This window comes from Danio aesculapii, chromosome 17 (genome assembly GCF_903798145.1).
Source record: "Danio aesculapii chromosome 17, fDanAes4.1, whole genome shotgun sequence".
Taxonomy (NCBI): domain Eukaryota; kingdom Metazoa; phylum Chordata; class Actinopteri; order Cypriniformes; family Danionidae; genus Danio; species Danio aesculapii.
Window position 1 is genome coordinate 53,016,239 of NC_079451.1, and position 12,920 is coordinate 53,029,158.

General features: G+C 35.1%; 1 protein-coding gene across 1 annotated transcript in view; it reads left to right on the plus strand.

The window, feature by feature from the left end:
- The first annotated feature begins 3,117 nt into the window (after positions 1 to 3,117).
- The window catches only part of LOC130244139 (ryanodine receptor 3-like), a 72,189-nt gene continuing 62,386 nt past the window's right edge, over positions 3,118 to 12,920 (plus strand). The window contains exons 1-2 of the mRNA XM_056476421.1: positions 3,118 to 3,147; positions 5,172 to 5,291. Of these exons, the coding sequence (XP_056332396.1) occupies positions 3,118 to 3,147; positions 5,172 to 5,291 (150 nt within the window). The remainder of the gene's footprint in view (positions 3,148 to 5,171; positions 5,292 to 12,920) is intronic.

Consider the following 12,920-nt stretch of genomic DNA (forward strand, 5'->3'; position numbering starts at 1 on the left):
TAGTGATGTTGGTTCCACAATTATTATCATCAAGTGTTCATGAGATGGATTGCCTGAGGGAAGAAACTGTTTCTGCGTCGGGCTGTTCTGGTGCGCAGTGCTCTGTAGCGTCCACCAGAAGGGAACAGTTCAAAGAGGCAGTGTGCTGGGTGTGAGGGGTCCAGAGTGATTTTGGCAGCCCTTCTGCTCGCTCTGGATAAGTACAGTTCTTGGGGAGTAGGAAGGGTTGTACCAATGATTCGCTCAGCAGTCCGAACTATTCGACGTAGTCTTTGGAGATCGTATTTAGTAGCTGAGCTAAACCAGACAGTTATTGATGTGCAGATGACTGATCATCACAATGCAAATACACTCCTCCAATGCATCATATTTTATTCTTAAGAGTAACTCATTTAATTATAGTCATTTTAATGAGCTAATAATCAGACATTGCAATCAGAATGTGAAAACTCATATCCTAAATAAATAATAATACATGTTAAGAAGGAAAAGAGTAACAGAGGCTGCGATATCTGCCATCGTCATGCACCCACATGATTATATACTATAGTAATTTATAGTAAATACTACAGTGTTTTTAACCATCCTGACGCTGACACCTCTAATAGAGATGGAGATGTTGCACAATCAGCTAAAATGTAGTTTTTATGTATGGGTGATATGCTGTATATTGCATCACCAGAAAGGATTTTAGGTCATGTCCATGTGTTGTGTGATAAGTCCATATATTGATTATTGTGACAGGCCTAGATGTGCTGTACATTTCTTTGTAGAAAATCCTCAGCTAAATGCATGAATGTGCATTAATCAGAAGTGTTCGGTCTCTCTGTGGGGAAATGACCTGATTTCTCCTGACGTTTGGTGTTGATGATGCTGCTGCTGATGTGTTCTGCAGAGCGAGTGTTTGCTCCAGTGTGTATTGTAGCATGAATAATACTTTGTCCTCCGGTTATGCTTCATATTTATTTATTTATTTATTTATTTATTTATTTATTTATTCATTTATTTATTTATTTATTTATTTATTTATTTATGTATTTAGATAACACTTTACAATAAGAATGTATCAGTTAATGCATTTACTAACGTGAAACGATACAATCATTACTGTATTAATTCATCTTTGTTAACATTTCTTAATGAAAATAGAATTATTCATTGTTAGCATTATCTAAAATTTAGTATATACAACAGTGACGAAATATTGAATCTTTTGAAATAAAATCACATACAAATTTAAATGTACATGCAAACATAGATATATTTAAACAATGTTTTGAAAAAAAATAGATTTTTTTTCTCTTTTTAATTAACAATATTTTTTATTTATTTACTTTAAATTAAATTGATATACTTTAAAAATCTAGCACAAACATTTTATCTAAAATTCTGTCATGTATTAATGTAGAAAACATTTACAAAATAGTTCATCTTTTAAATTAATTTGAGTTAAAAGTTATTAAATCACATTTTTAATACCCTCTCAACTCCCCCCCCCCTTCCCTTCCAGAAAGCATTTTTTTAAATAAATGTAAAATATATTTATATATAAGCAATATATAGCAATATAGCAAGATATAGCAATATCACAATATCAAGGCTGCAGGCTGAGTGCCTTAGTGCCTCTGCAGTGCCAATATAAAGCCATATGGCACTGCTATGAGTGTGATATTGTGTTATACAACAGTTTGACAGCATAATCGTGTGTATAAAAAAGTAATGTCTTGTAATCAGGATATTAAAATCAACCAAAAACAACTCTCCTTTCACAGACCACCATCACTTCTCCCCTTGAAATATTTGCGTTGTGTTACGTGGATATTTGCAAGTGTTGTGACCAATTTGCAGCACATTTCTTCAGTTGTTTGTGCTGTTGGAATTTGCAACGCGTGTGCTCTCAAATGGACGAAGATCGTTTCTTAATTTGCTGGTGTTTTTTGTAATTGCATGTGCTTTCTTAAATTGCAGAGCGTTAAACTCTCTCGGCCACCATTATCCATCCATCCACCCATCCATCCATCCATCCATCCATCCATCCATCCATCCATCCATCCATCCATCCATCCATCCCTTAATCCATCCCTCTATCTATCCATCCATCCCTTAATCCATCCATCTATCCCTTAATCCATCCATCCATCCATCCTTAATCCATCCACCCATCCATCCATCCTCTATCTATCTATCCATCTATCTATCTATCTATCTATCTATCTATCTATCTATCTATCTATCTATCTATCTATCTATCCCTTAATCCATCCATTCCTCAATCCATCCCTCAATCCATCCCTCCATCCATCCATCCATCCCTCTATCCATCCATCTATCCTTAATCCATCCCTCCATCCATCCATCCATCAATCCATCCATCCATCCATCCATCCATCCATCCCTCTATCCATCTATCTATCCCTTAATCCATCCATCTATCCCTTAATCCATCCATCCATCCATCCCTTAATCCATCCACCCATCCATCAATCCCTCTATCCATCCATCCATCCATCCATCCATCCATCTATCCCTTAATCCATCCATCCATCCATCCATCCATCCTTCTATCCATCTATCTATCCCTTAATCCATCCATCCATCTATCCCTTAATCCATCCAGCCATCCATCCCTTAATCCATCCATCCATCTATCCATCCATCCCTCTATCCATCCATCCATCCATCCATCCATCCATCCATCCATCCATCATCCATCCATCCATCCATCCATCCATCCATCCATCCATCCATCCATCCATCCATCCATCCATCCATCCATCCATCCATCCATCCATCCATCCATCCATCCATCCATCCATCCATCCATCCATCCATCCATCCATCCATCCATCCATCCAGTCACAGGGATCATAATTCTCCATAATGTTGTCATATACATAGTTGGCGTGGTCAGTTATCGTTGTTGTCAGTATAGTTATTTAGTTGTCATCATAAGTAAATAATAAATAAAATCTGGCATAAATCTGGCATATATGAGCATTAGCAATATAATTGATCTTTTAAAATGTTGTCAAATGCATCTAAACAATTGCAATATTTATGCTGTTCAACAGTGGTTTCAGAAACATTGTGATTATATTGTGTCTGCGTTCCTCCAGAATGAGTGTGAGCATCTCTCCTGCTGATGCTGTCTGATGAGTGGATTGTGCCGATTTATCTGCTGGTGTTTTTGTGGCATGTTGAACATTATTAGCTGATCTGAGTCACAGCACCAGGAAATAACAGCTTCCGGTCCATCTGAACACTGAGAGCCTGAGAACACTACAGCTCTGAAACTGTGATGAAGCGCAGGGTTCAGGGAGATATGAAGAGCATAAAAGAGGGATCTTCTTCAGTAGAGCTTTCAAGAAGATTTGAAGCTGTTTCATGTCGTTTTCAATGCAAGTCAACAGGCGCTGGCGCTCTGAGAGTCCAAAAAAACACATAAATACACAAAAAAATACACTTATCTAAGCTACAGCAGGTCTAATATACACTTACATGTTTAATGTGGAAAAATGTTTTTTAGAAACTTTGAAAAACTCTGATCTTATATAAATGTACACTCACCGGCCACTTTATTAGGTACACTTCACTAGTACTGGTTTGACCCCCTTTTGCCTTCAGAACTGCTTTAATCCTTCCTGACAGAGATTCAACAAGATACAGGAAATATTCCTCAGAGATTTTGCTCCATATTGACATGATAGCATCACACAGTTGCTGCAGATTTGTCAGCTGCACATCCATAATGCCAATCTCCCGTTCAACCACATCCTGCTCTATTGGATTGAGCTCTGGTGACTGTGGAGGCCATTTGAGTACAGTGAATTCATGGTCATGTTCAAGAAACCAGTCTGAGATGATTGGGGCTTTATGACATGGTGCGTTATCCTGCTGGAAGTAGCCATCAGAAGATGGAGACACTGTGCTTATAAAGGGATGGACATGGTCAGCAACAATACTCAGGTAGGCTGTGGCGTTGACACCATGCTCAATTGGTACTAATGTGTGCCAAGAAAATCTCCCCCACACCATTACACCACCACCACCAGCCTGAACCGCTGATACAAGGCAGGATGGATCCATGCTTTCATGTTGTGATGCCAAAAATCAAATTGTAGCCTCAGTTTCCTGTTCTTAGTGGACAGCAGTTGGATGGGTGTACCTAATAAAGTGGCCAGGGAGTGTACAAGTATATACAGTGCTCAGCCTAAATATGTATACATCCTTTTGAAAATAAATATATTTTGATACATTTCCCTGTGACTATAGACAATATATTTCCATGCATGTGTTAATTAAAATAAGAGTTTGATCACTGAAAGTCTTTAGGGATTGAAAGATAATACATTTAAATTCAAACCAGTTGTTGTGCAAATGTATTTATAATATATTAAATGTATGTTATTGCTAAAAAACATAACTGCATACTACATTTTTTTTAATGTTTCTCTTGATTTTTCTTGTTTGTTAAAATTTGATTTAATATTTTTTTCCAACATATTAATTTTGTTGTAAAAAATTCATGTGAAAGTCAGACATTTCTATAGTCTAATAATATGTAGAATTAAAACCATTTAGTAAACTTGAATAGTAAACTAGTAGTAGAATTAGTAAACTTGATAGCAATTATTTTTATTCATTCATTCATTTTATTTTCGGCTTAGTCCCCTTATTAATCAGGGGTTGCCACAGCGGAATGAACCGCCAACTTATTCAGCATATGTTTTACGCAGCGGATGCCCTTCCAGCTGCAACCCATCACTGGGAAACAACCATATATACGCATCAAACATGCACTTATACACTACGGCCAATTTAGTTCATCAGTTCCCCTATAGTGCATGTGTTTGGACTGTGGGGCTAACTGGAGCACCCAGAGGAAACCCACGCCAACACTGGGAGAACATGCAAACTCTACACAGAGACGCCAGCAGACCTAGTCAAGGCTCGAACCAGCGATCTTCTTGCTGTGAGGCGATTGTGCTGCCCACTGCACCACCGTGATGCCCATTATTATTATTATTATTATTTGCTTTATTCATAACATTTAGTAACTTAGGAAATTCGCGGGTGTTCAGGTGAATTCAGGTCTTCTCCCAAAATGCTGCTTCAGTACATTTTCAGTTGGTTTGTGTAGAGTTACTGAAGTGTGTGTGTGTTTCTTTCAGGATGATGAGGTGGTCCTGCAGTGTGTGGCCTGCATTCAGAAGGAGAACCGCAAGTTCTGTCTTAGTGCCGAAGGTTTGGGGAACCGCCTGTGTTACCTGGAGCCCACCTCGGAGGCTAAGGTGAGGAATATTATTCACTATAAATTAATCTAATACTAAACATGCCAGTATGCAAATTTGAGTCATGTGTGTTCATAAAACTGAATGTTTGTGTGGTTGAATGATAATTTTAATGGTCTAAATGAGTTGTCCGTATAGCTGTCTTTATAGCAATAATTCTCATTGTAGTAATCCATATGGTTGTTATTGTAATCATAGTTGTTATATAAGTATCACAGTTGTTCGTATAGTTTTCATACTCATCCTTGTCGTCATAATTATCGCAGTTGTCCGTATAGTGTCTGTATAGTTTCATATTCATTGTCGTCGTCATAGTTATCGCAGTTGTTTGTATAGTTGTCATACTCATAGTTGTCATCATAATTATTGCAGTTTTTCGTATAGTTGTCATACTCATCATTGTCGTCATAGTTATCGCAGTTGTCCGTATAGTTTTTGTAGTTATAGTTGTTATGATAGTTATCGCAGTTGTCTATGTAGTTTTTGTAGTTATAGTTGTTATGATAGTTATCGCAGTTGTCCGTATAGTTTTTGTAGTTATAGTTGTCATGATAGTTATCGCAGTTGTCTATGTAGTTTTTGTAGTTATAGTTGTTATGATAGTTATCGCAGTTGTCTATATAGTTTTTGTAGTTATAGTTGTTATGATAGTTATTGCAGTTGTCTATATAGTTTTTGTAGTTATAGTTGTTATGATAGTTAAAGCAGTTGTCTATATAGTTTTTGTAGTTATAGTTGTTATGATAGTTAAAGCAGTTGTCTATATAGTTTTTGTAGTTATAGTTGTTATGATAGTTAAAGCAGTTGTCTATATAGTTTTTGTAGTTATAGTTGTTATGATAGTTAAAGCAGTTGTCTATATAGTTTTTGTAGTTATAGTTGTTATGATAGTTATTGCAGTTGTCTATATAGTTTTTGTAGTTATAGTTGTTATGATAGTTAAAGCAGTTGTCTATATAGTTTTTGTAGTTATAGTTGTTATGATAGTTAAAGCAGTTGTCTATATAGTTTTTGTAGTTATAGTTGTTATGATAGCTAAAGCAGTTGTCCGTATAGTTTTTGTAGTTATAATTGTTATGATAGTTAAAGCAGTTGTCTATATAGTTTTTGTAGTTATAGTTGTTATGATAGTTAAAGCAGTTGTCTATATAGTTTTTGTAGTTATAGTTGTTATGATAGTTAAAGCAGTTGTCTATATAGTTTTTGTAGTTATAGTTGTTATGATAGTTAAAGCAGTTGTCTATATAGTTTTTGTAGTTATAGTTGTTATGATAGTTAAAGCAGTTGTCTATATAGTTTTTGTAGTTATAGTTGTTATGATAGTTAAAGCAGTTGTGCGTATAGTTTTTGTAGTTATAGTTGTTATGATAGTTAAAGCAGTTGTCCGTATAGTTTTTGTAGTTATAGTTGTTATGATAGTTATCGCAGTTGTCTATATAGTTTTTGTAGTTATAGTTGTCATGATAGTTAAAGCAGTTGTCTATATAGTTTTTGTAGTTATAGTTGTCATGATAGTTGTAGCAGTTGTCTATGTAGTTTTTGTAGTTATAGTTGTTATGATAGTTATCGCAGTTGTCTATATAGTTTTTGTAGTTATAGTTGTCATGATAGTTAAAGCAGTTGTGCGTATAGTTTTTGTACTTATAGTTGTCATGATAGTTGTAGCAGTTGTCTATGTAGTTTTTGTAGTTATAGTTGTAATGATAGTTATCGCAGTTGTCTATATAGTTTTTGTAGTTATAGTTGTTATGATAGTTATTGCAGTTGTCTATATAGTTTTTGTAGTTATAGTTGTCATGATAGTTGTAGCAGTTGTCTATGTAGTTTTTGTAGTTATAGTTGTTATGATAGTTATTGCAGTTGTCTATATAGTTTTTGTAGTTATAGTTGTCATGATAGTTAAAGCAGTTGTCTATATAGTTTTTGTAGTTATAGTTGTTATGATAGTTAAAGCAGTTGTCTATATAGTTTTTGTAGTTATAGTTGTTATGATAGTTAAAGCAGTTGTGCGTATAGTTTTTGTAGTTATAGTTGTCATGATAGTTAAAGCAGTTGTCCGTATAGTTTTTGTAGTTATAGTTGTTATGATAGTTATCGCAGTTGTCTATATAGTTTTTGTAGTTATAGTTGTCATGATAGTTAAAGCAGTTGTCTATATAGTTTTTGTAGTTATAGTTGTCATGATAGTTAAAGCAGTTGTCTATATAGTTTTTGTAGTTATAGTTGTCATGATAGTTAAAGCAGTTGTCTATATAGTTTTTGTAGTTATAGTTGTTATGATAGTTAAAGCAGTTGTCTATATAGTTTTTGTAGTTATAGTTGTCATGATAGTTATCGCAGTTGTCTATATAGTTTTTGTAGTTATAGTTGTCATGGTAGTTATCACAGTTGTCCGTATAGTTTTTGTAGTTATAGTTGTCATGATAGTTATCGCAGTTGTCTGTATAGTTGTCATACTCATCATCATAGTTATTGCAGTTGTTCGTATAGTTGTCATAGTCAACATTGTTATTGTAGTTATTGCAGTTGTTCGTATAGTTGTCATAGTCAACATTGTTATTGTAGTTATTGCAGTTGTTCGTATAGTTGTCATAGTCAACATTGTTATTGTAGTTATTGCAGTTGTTCGTATAGTTGTCATAGTCAACATTGTTATTGTAGTTATTGCAGTTGTTCGTATAGTTGTCATAGTCAACATTGTTATTGTAGTTATTGCAGTTGTTCGTATAGTTGTCATAGTCAACATTGTTATTGTAGTTATTGCAGTTGTTCGTATAGTTGTCATAGTCAACATTGTTATTGCAGTTGTCCGTATAGTTCACATTTTAGTTGTCATTGCTGTGTGTTTCTACTGCGGAGGCCTGATGGAGATGCGAGCCTGTGTTTTCCCTCATTGTGTTAGAGGTGGTGTTGGTCTGTTGTGTCTCAGAGGAGGAAGAGGCTGTAGGATGTGATCATAATTAGCCGAGACAGAAATGATGTATCGCCGCTTTACTGCTGCTTTGTCTTTATTCTGCCTCTGCTATTCTTATGAGAGCTGCTGCTCCGCTGGGAGAAACAGCTAATGATCCACTTTCACACCTGATGAGCTGCGCGCTTAAACACTTTCAGCACAATCACTTATAATAGATCATTCTTATGAACACACCTCCGTCAGTTAGCATGACAGGTTTGGGGAATTAAGAGATTTTATTTAGTGTTAAAATAATTTAACAGGCATTTCATAGACATAACAGTAATTTACCTGCATTTTGTTGCCTTGTACTTGTACATGTGTGATGACAATAAATTGAATCTAATCTAATCTAATCTAATCTGCATGTTAGCGGATATCTGAGGGTCAAATGACATGCAAGAAAAAAAATTATTAATGGGTTTAAAAATATGAATGTACATTTTTAGTGTTTTATTACATTAAAATAAATAAATAAATAAATAAATAAATAAATATATTTAAACACCAAAACAAATTATGTAAAATAATGTAAAATCTCTTACTCAAACCTAAAAAGTGCTAAAATAAATAATTATTAAACATAAAATATATATTTTTTAAACTATAAAACTTTGTATTTTTGATAAATATTATTTTCTTTTTTTACTATTTTTCATTAATTTATTTTTCTTTACCTTAGTCGGTTATTTATCAGGGGTCTCCACAGCAGAATGAACCGCCAACTAGTATGTTTTACACAGCGGATGCCTTTCCAGCCCCAACCCATTACTGGAAAATGAATATATATATATATATATATATATATATATATATATATATATATATATATATATATATATATATATATATATATATATATAATAGGGATGCAACAATACAGTTAGCTATGGTCCAATACATACACTGGTTTTTTAACACGGTTTTCGGTTCGGTTCTCATGGCTTGACACGTGTTTTTTTTTTTTTTTTATTTTTACTCTATAGGCAATAGGAACAGTAAGAGGTTAAGGAGAAAAAAATAAAAATGATTTATTGCAATACTCCTTTTGTTTTACATAAAAGCCAAGAAAAGTACACTAGTTCCTAATGTATTGTAAAATAAAAATTAACGCTGAAATCTTACAGCTGCTGGTAACGTTAGTCTGTTCAAACTGAGGAACACATTCCTACATTTTAAAAATAAACATAGATATGAAGTTAATAAAGATAAACTGACCATTTTAAATAACCATATTTGTACTTAAGTAAACATAAATAAACCATCTTAAATATCTTGGTGCTGAAGACAAGTGCGAGATGGTATTCTGTAACTCTGATCGAGTGCTTTTATATGATGACAAATGCCCGCATCTCTAATCACCAAAAACGGCTGCAAATCTTTAGCAATGAACACCCACACTGCCATGGGATTGTTGCTTTTTGGAGGACTTTATTACCTTCTCTGCTATCCTGCCTTCAGACAGTGATGTTGCTGGGTGTACCGAGATGTCCTCACTGCAAATTTGAAAGACTTCCTCATACTGTTGCCTCATTTCACCGCTGCTCGCCATGTTAAAGTGTGGAATGATGGTTAAGCGCCCCCTAACTTTAGAGCATAGTGATTGGATATTAACTCGCGGGGAGGAGTTTCCTCATCTCAGCTCGTAGACGTACAGGCTCACACAAACAGTCAATTCGGGGAGATATAAAATGCACTTAAATTATTTGAACGTAAAACTAAGAAAACCACAATTCACGAAAGCGTATTGAACTGTGGATGTCGTACTGAACGGTTCAATATTATATTGAGAATCGTGGCATCTTTAATATATATATATATATATATATATATTTATTATAAAATATATATAATATATCATATGTTTATTATTATTTTTTTTTATAAATGTATAATTTTAGCTAATTATGATTTCAATATTTTATTTATTTATATTTTTCCATATTCTGTGGCGACTTTGGCGGTCTGAAGTCTGCTCCACTGTATCTGATCACAATTTCCAAGGATCATCCATCATCCTCCACTGCCGGTTCTCTCTCGGGTCCTCTTCCTTCATATAACACAGCAGAGGTCAAAGGTCACGCATAACAGATAAACACACTGAAACGGTGGCTCTCTGTCACTGGCGTATCATAGTCTTTTTTTATTTCGTGCCATATTATAATGTTGATTTGCATTCTGTAGAACAACATCGGAGTTTGTTGCATTTCTATACTCGTTTGATTTTAAACGATGATTTTATTTTAATTTGAATTAAAAACTATGCAAATTATCGAAGGATACAATGATCTTTAGCTTATATGAAGAAAAGAGGGTCAAATGACATGCAGAAAAATAAATGTTTTATGCAAATGTTCATTTAACTTAGTAGAGAAAACACACAATAGATGAAAATTAGACTTAATTATTTGATGATAATTGTAGCTGAATGTGTGATTCAGGCGGCACGGTGGCTCAGTGCTTAGCATTTCCCAAATGATGTTGAACAGATTCAGGAATTTCTCACAGTATTTCCTATTCTATATATAGTATATTTGTTCTTCTGGAGAAAGTCTTATTTGTTTTATTTCAGCTAGATTAAAAGCAGTTTTTAATTGTTTTAAAGCCATTTTAAGCTCAATATTATTAGCCCCCTTCAGCAATATTAGTTTTGGATTGTCTCCAGAATAAACCACTGTTATACAATGACTTGCCTAATTACCCTAACTTTACCCTAATTACCCTAGTGAAGCCTTTAAATGTCACTTTAAGCCGAATACTAGTGTCTTGAAGAATATCTAGTCTAATATTATGTGCTGTCATCATGACAAAGATGCAGAAATGAGTTATTAAAAGTATTATGATTAGAAATGTGTTGAAAAAATCTCTGTTAAACAGAAACAAAGCAAGGCAAGTTTATTTCTATAGCACATTTCATACACAATGGTAATTCAAGGTGCTTTACACAAACAAGAACAAAAGAAGACAAGAAAATAAAAATAAAAAATGATTAAAAACAGATAAACACAGATGAAGATGTGTTCAACAGGTTATAACAGAATGAAACAGAACAGAAAGACACTATAGTGTGATGTGTGTGCTGTAGCACAGTGCTCATTCAGTAAAGGCACAGCTACACAGATGTGTGTTCAGTCTTGATGTGAATGTGCCTAATGTTGGAGCACATCTGATCATTTCTGGAAGCTGATTCCAGCAGTAGGGGGCGCTGATTCACCCTGCTTTGACTGAACTCTTGGAGTTTCTAGTTTATTTGATCCTAAACATTTGAGTGATCTGTTAGGTTTGTATTCAGTGAGCATATCTGTAATGTATTGAGCTCCTAGGCCATTTAGTGATTTATAGAGCAGTAATACATTTAGTCATTTACATTTAGTCATTTAGCAGACGCTTTTATCTAAAGCGACTTACAAATGAGGACAAGGAAGCAATTTACAAAACTATAAGAGCAGCAGTGAACAAGTGCTATAGACAAGTTTCAGGTGTGTAAAGTCTAAGAAGCAAAGCATTAGTAACATTTTTTTTTAAAATAAATATAATAATAATACTGTAAACTCCATTCTGAATGTAACTGGGAGCCAGTGTAAAGACCTGAGGACAGGTGTGATGTGCTCTGATTTACTGGTTCTGGTCAGAATTCTGGCCGCAGCGTTCTGGATGAGCTGTAACTGTCTGACTGTCTTTTGGGAAGGCCAGTGAGGAGGCCGTTACAGTAATCCACCCTGCTGCTGATAAAAGCATCAACAAGTTTCTCTAAGGCTACGTTCACGCTGCAGGCAAATGTGGTCCAAATCAGATTTTTTTGCCCACATGTGACTGAGGTAGTGACAGTGTGAACAGCCCAAACCGCATGGAATCTGATCTTTTCACTTCAGATTTGTGCCACTTTCATATGTAGTATTAAATCAGACACAGATCTGATGTTTCGCAGTGCGATCGCAGTGTAAACGGTTATGTCGGATTTCATTCGACTTTTACATAATCTTCGAGAGACATGCGTCATCATTCTGTGCTGCAGACATCCTCTACCCCTCAGCAACACAGTAGAATGGCACACAGAGCGATTACTGGACCACAGAGAGTTGGTTGTTCATGTTGAAAAAGATTTTGAAGGCAAAACTTGTGCTTGTTAACTAATCTGGTTAACGATTGAGGCACGGGTTGATCGCGAAGCTGAAGAGCATCGTGAGTGTTTGCGGATAGGGGATCCGTGTACAAAGGAGGGGAAATTTTTTCTCCGAGAGAAAGAAAGGGCAGGTGCTCGAGCACCCAAACCCTCCTTCTGCACATGTTTGTTGTTTATAATGAAGTAAAATGAAATAACTCTGCAAACGGACATTAAGCAACTCCACCTTCACAGTTCAGTCTGCGGCTGCTCATTAACACTTGATGAGTTCACTACACCGTTGTCAGAGCACCCCGCAACGTGCTTGTCATAAATCCCAAATGATCAGTGTTTTTAATCACAAGAGACTTATTTTAGCTCTCAAATGCCGAAATACACATTAGTAGTAGCAGAACAATCCTTTACAGTTCATCAAATACACCACGGTTGTCTATGAAAAGAGTAACAATCAAAAAGCCTCGCAGTCTGAACGAAGCCTAAGGGCTCTATTTTTGATGATCCATGCGCACAGTCCAAAGCGCAGGGCGCAAACGCGTTAAGGGCGTGTCGGAAT